At 41.2% G+C, this 4,755-nt stretch overlaps 1 protein-coding gene across 1 annotated transcript in view; it reads right to left on the bottom strand.

The window, feature by feature from the left end:
- Nucleotides 1-4,013, bottom strand: part of PALMD (palmdelphin) — a 49,985-nt gene extending 45,972 nt beyond the window's left edge. The window contains exon 1 of the mRNA XM_040471073.1: nt 3,658-4,013. Within this exon, the coding sequence (XP_040327007.1) occupies nt 3,658-3,702 (45 nt within the window). The 5' untranslated portion in view covers nt 3,703-4,013. The remainder of the gene's footprint in view (nt 1-3,657) is intronic.
- Nucleotides 4,014-4,755: the final 742 nt, after the last annotated feature.

Below are 4,755 nucleotides of genomic sequence, written 5' to 3'. Positions count from 1 at the left end.
GAGAGAGAGAGAGAGAGAGAGAGAGAGAGAGAGAGAGAGAGAGAGAGGAAGGATCCCAAGAGGAGCCTGAGTGGGGCTCAATTCTATGACCCTGAGATCTGGGATCATGACCTGAGTGGAAATCAAGAGTCAGATGCTCAACCGACTAAGCCACCCAGGTGCCCCCATCCCAGCAATATTAAAAGTGAATTTCAAATTACTAGTCTATTTCAATAGCTCTATGTATGAAAATCAGCTAGTTGTTAAAATATGTACTAACTTGAAAAGAGCCTCAAGAGACTTATCAATCAAAGTAATACCTAATCAATTTGAAGTAGTCCTATTTTTGAGTTGTAGCTGAAAACTGAACTCTTTGGCTAAGAGATACTTCTACCATTAATTCAGTAAAGGAAGAGTTGGTACATGGAGAAAGTAATGAAGGAAAAATGTGACAGTGTGCAAAATAGAATCCATATTTGGTATACCGAACTGATATACTGTCCTTTAACAATCGTTTCTGTGTACTTTCATCATTTTTTCTTTATTCTCTAAGTCTTTGAGAAGAGTTCTGACAATCTAAATTCAGTATACTGATGTGAGAAATGAATGGCACTATTACGGTAAATGAGTTTTCAGTCTGAGAGCCTACATGCCACATTCCATCTATCTACTGTGTTTAATCTGTTTTTTTTTTAGAGAAACAAGAAGACTGGCCCTTGGTTCTGTCAAGTTATAGGCATATAAATTTGTTTTTTCAACTCCCTATAGTAGAAATAATGACTTCTTAGACACCCCAAACCAGGTGGAATAAATAAAACAGTGAAGATCATCTCATTTCACAGCCAGGAAATGGAGGAAAAAATTTTAATATAAAAATCAAATAGATCAGAGACTGTAAAAAAGTTTTTTTGCGGGGTGCCTGGGTGGCTCTGTTGGTTAAACATCCTACATGGGCTCAGGTCATGATCTCGTGGTTCATGGGTTCAAGCCCTGCTTCAGGATCTGTGCTAACAGCTGGGACCCTGGAACCTGCTTCAGATTCTGTGTCTCCCTCTCTCTCTGCCCCTCCCCTGCTCTCTCTCTCTCTCTCTCAAAAATAAACAAACGTTAAAAAAATGTAATAAAACGTTTTTTTTCTTTTCTAACAAAGTCTGTGAGTTGCTGTGCTTGCATACCCTGGAATAGTCTTATGATTTTGTTCCTGAAGTATACAAACATTGTTTCAGTGTAAGGAAATAGGAGGAAAACAGTTAAAATGAGAAGACTGTGTTTGAGCTTCAGTTTAGGTCAGAGATTTGGAAGATTTTAAGTACTTCCAAAAGTGAAACAGCCCCAGCAAATTCTCTGGATGCTGTTATGTTTTCATTTTCCTGGAGGATGGGGAAGCTCTGAGGTGGCTTCCTGGTAAGGCAAGGGTGGATCAAGCTGGCATCTTCCAGGGCTTCTAGGAGGCAGATGAGTGGATGTGTTGTTTCCATGGACACACCACTGCTCCATTTTCCCCTCTAGGTTGTGACAAATGTGACTGGGTTTAGCCTGGTAAGGTGGAGGCTAGTGTGAATTTATTCCCATGAACTGTTTTTTCCCATTCTCCCCCCTACAACTTCATGTAAACAAATTACTTCCAAGGTAGAATTACTTTGTGATCTTGGGGCACCTGGGTGGCTCCGTCAGTTAAGCATCTGACTCTTGTTTTTGGCTCAGGTCATGATCTCTCAGTTTGTAGGTTTGAGCCCTGCATTGTGCTCTGCACTGATGGTGCAGGGGATTCTCTCTATCCCCCTCTTTCTGCCCCTCCCCAGCTCTTGTACTCTGTCTCTGTCTCTCAAAATAAAGAAATAAGAAGAAAGAATTACTTTGTCATCTTACTTTGGAGATTTGCTTAATTCCTTATAATGGGATATGTTCAGGCCAAATGGAGTAATTAAAAAGTAGGAGTGTGTGTGTATGTTTTAATCATCAGAAAAAGGACACACCAATACATTCAGGAACTACTTGCTCTCTTGTCTGCTTGTAAGGCATTATGCCTCTATTTGCATTCGGAGCCCTCAGTGAAAATTCCTAGTCTTCCTGAATAATTGTGTGCAGTTGTATCTTTAGAACATGTACTGCTTCAGTGGGTGTTATAAGGGGCACTGGAGGTAATAAGGGCTGAAAGAAGGGTGTGCTACAATTCAAAAAAGGAAAATACACAAGGGGCTACTTGTGTATTTCATTGGCTACATGATATAGTTTAGTAAATTAGGAGGTAGAAGCAAAGGCTGAGCCTGTGCCCACACAACTCACACAGTGTAATAAAGTAACCTTTAGACAACAGCTGTAATGCACAAAGCCCATGCCAAAAACAACAGAACAGGGCCCAGTTCCTGTCCCTTAAAGCCTGACAGCTGAAATAGTGGCTGAGCTTAACGACAAAAAAAAAAAAAAAAAAAAAGAACAAAACAAACAATGATCCAAACCAAAGTTTTCTGACGAAAGGAAAGTGTACTAATTAGAAGTTAGACATTTCAAAAACATCGTCTTATGGAAGAGTGCCAGCCTTATTGGTGGACTTCTGGACTTCTGGTTCCTTACTATTGGCTGAGAAAATGTTTCAACGTATTGAATCCTTTCTGGGTGGAACTGAGACATTGTATCCATTTAATAAAAATTCTAAATTTGGGTTAACATTATTATTTATACTATGGGAATTGGAAGAGCAAAGAATAATATCCTCCTACCTACCTTGATTTTGCATCGATTTTTTAAAAGTACTCATTTCTTCCTGACAGCTAACTTCAGTGGCAGAAAATGCTGAGAAATTGGAATGTGGATTTCCAAGTTGTTAAAAAATTCTGTCACAAATTATAGCTAATCATAAATGACTGTGCCACAGATTTACAGGTTACTGCCAAATACAGGATCTTACAAAATTAAAAAAAAAAGCTGGGTCATTTAAGGAAAGTAGTTTATTTCTTGCTTTGATTCTTTCCCAGAACAGACATAAGAAATGCACTATTTTCCTTCCCGGTATTAACAAGATATTTTCCAAATCCATTGCCTTGCATTCAACTGCATTCCTTCAGAAGCTTGTTCAGTTTGTGACTCTGCTGAAAACTGATATCAAAGAATTAACCTGATACGTGCTTTTACCTACTTTTCTCTTGTTTAATGCTTAGTTTAAGTACAGCGACATTCATTTTCATTCTGTAAGACTTTTCTGGAACATACTACCACACTACAAATAAAAAGTTTTAAGTTGTTTGTTTTATTTCTTTCTCTCTTCCCCTTTCAAAAGAGTTTAATTTTTTTGGTGTATTAACCATTTAAAAAAGTTTCTAAGTTGGGGATCTGCTTTTTGATCTAATGTCTGGCAAACACCAACGGAGAGAAAACCTGTATTTTTAAGGCACATAGAAGGTGAATGTCAGTGAACCGAACTGCCTTCATAGCTTCTGACTGCTGCTAAACACATAGGCACGGTTTTTGCAACAATAAAGAACATTGCCCTGCACTCAGGTTCCGAAACCCAAGAATTCTAGAGGGTCACGAGGGTTAAGAGAGCGACAGATGCATGTCCATGAGGGATGACAGTTCTGTTTTTCCACTTACAGGGGCTCAGCGGCAGGGGCACTAGCAATGTGTCTGCTGTTCCCCTAAGCAACCACCTCCGTGAGTTATAACTGTACGCAGACTTACTGTGATGGCCTGAAGTCTTTCCTTCACCAGCTCAGCTTCTTCCATTCTAGAAGTCAAGGGCAGGCAGACGGCGCAGGAAGTCCAAAGCTACCATAAAGCAGGAGCCTCCTTGGGGAGAGGAGAGGGGTGACAGAGGAGAAGCTCTTTGCACCAGTGGAGGAAGGCAGAAATCCCTGGCTCGGCAGGAGCGTCTCTGAGCAGATGTACAGATCAGGCCAGACAGACACATGTAATGAGAGTGTGCCGGGAAGGCAGACCCTGAGGCTGCTGGCGAGAGCTGACTGACAAGTTTGAACGGCAGCCGCACCAGCCCTTTTCCTTCAGGAGCTGCCAGCTCTTTGTTGTAATGTGCACAGTTAGCAAGTCACATTTTCTTATTAACTGTTCCTTACCCAACTCGTTATTTTCCAGGAGTGGCACAGGAAGGCCCATGAGCTGAGTGTTTAATCAGCCTCTGCTCTAGCAACACACAGCCATCTCTGTCTGTGTGGGTCTGTGTGTGTTTGTACAGAGTTTACCTGCACCCTCCTCCAGAGTTTACAAAGACAGAGCCTCACCTTCACTTGCCTAGGCCACTTGCTTGCCTTTCTTCCTCTGATTGGCTTCAGATAATAATAATAAATTCTGCAGTCATTTTAGAAGTTAATATACTGGTAAACTGACATCACATCATCCTTCCTTCTCCCTCCTTCTCCTGCTTTAGCAAACTTTGGAATCTTTAGGTCATGGAGAAATCAAAGGTGTTAACGGGACTCTTGGCCCACCAGCAGTGTTTAGTGAGATTTGAACGTCAAGTACTGCCCTTGGTTATTTCTTGTCATGGATTTCCATGGGATGCTGTTCTTTCTTGGACCTTATTCAGAAATGACACTCTCGGCTTTCAGGAAGGTGCCCATTTTGACCTCACCAGTTGTGCAAGAGAAAGGAGGGAGCCCTTGAAAGTGTGACCAGACATTCTGTAACTCATGCAGTCCGAAAAAATCGTGTGGGTGTTCCCTTGCCCTTTAGAAAAAGAACGTCAAGTCCAGTGAAACTCTTAGCAGAGGCTGGAAGCTTTACAATTGACTTTGTTCTCTTTCCCCTGTGATTCCTGTGATT

This window comes from Herpailurus yagouaroundi, unplaced genomic scaffold, assembly GCF_014898765.1.
Source record: "Herpailurus yagouaroundi ecotype Mexico unplaced genomic scaffold, PumYag 77, whole genome shotgun sequence".
Lineage (NCBI taxonomy): Eukaryota > Metazoa > Chordata > Mammalia > Carnivora > Felidae > Herpailurus > Herpailurus yagouaroundi.
The sequence above is the reverse complement of the archived record's forward strand: the minus strand, read 5'-3'. Positions and strand labels throughout refer to the sequence as shown.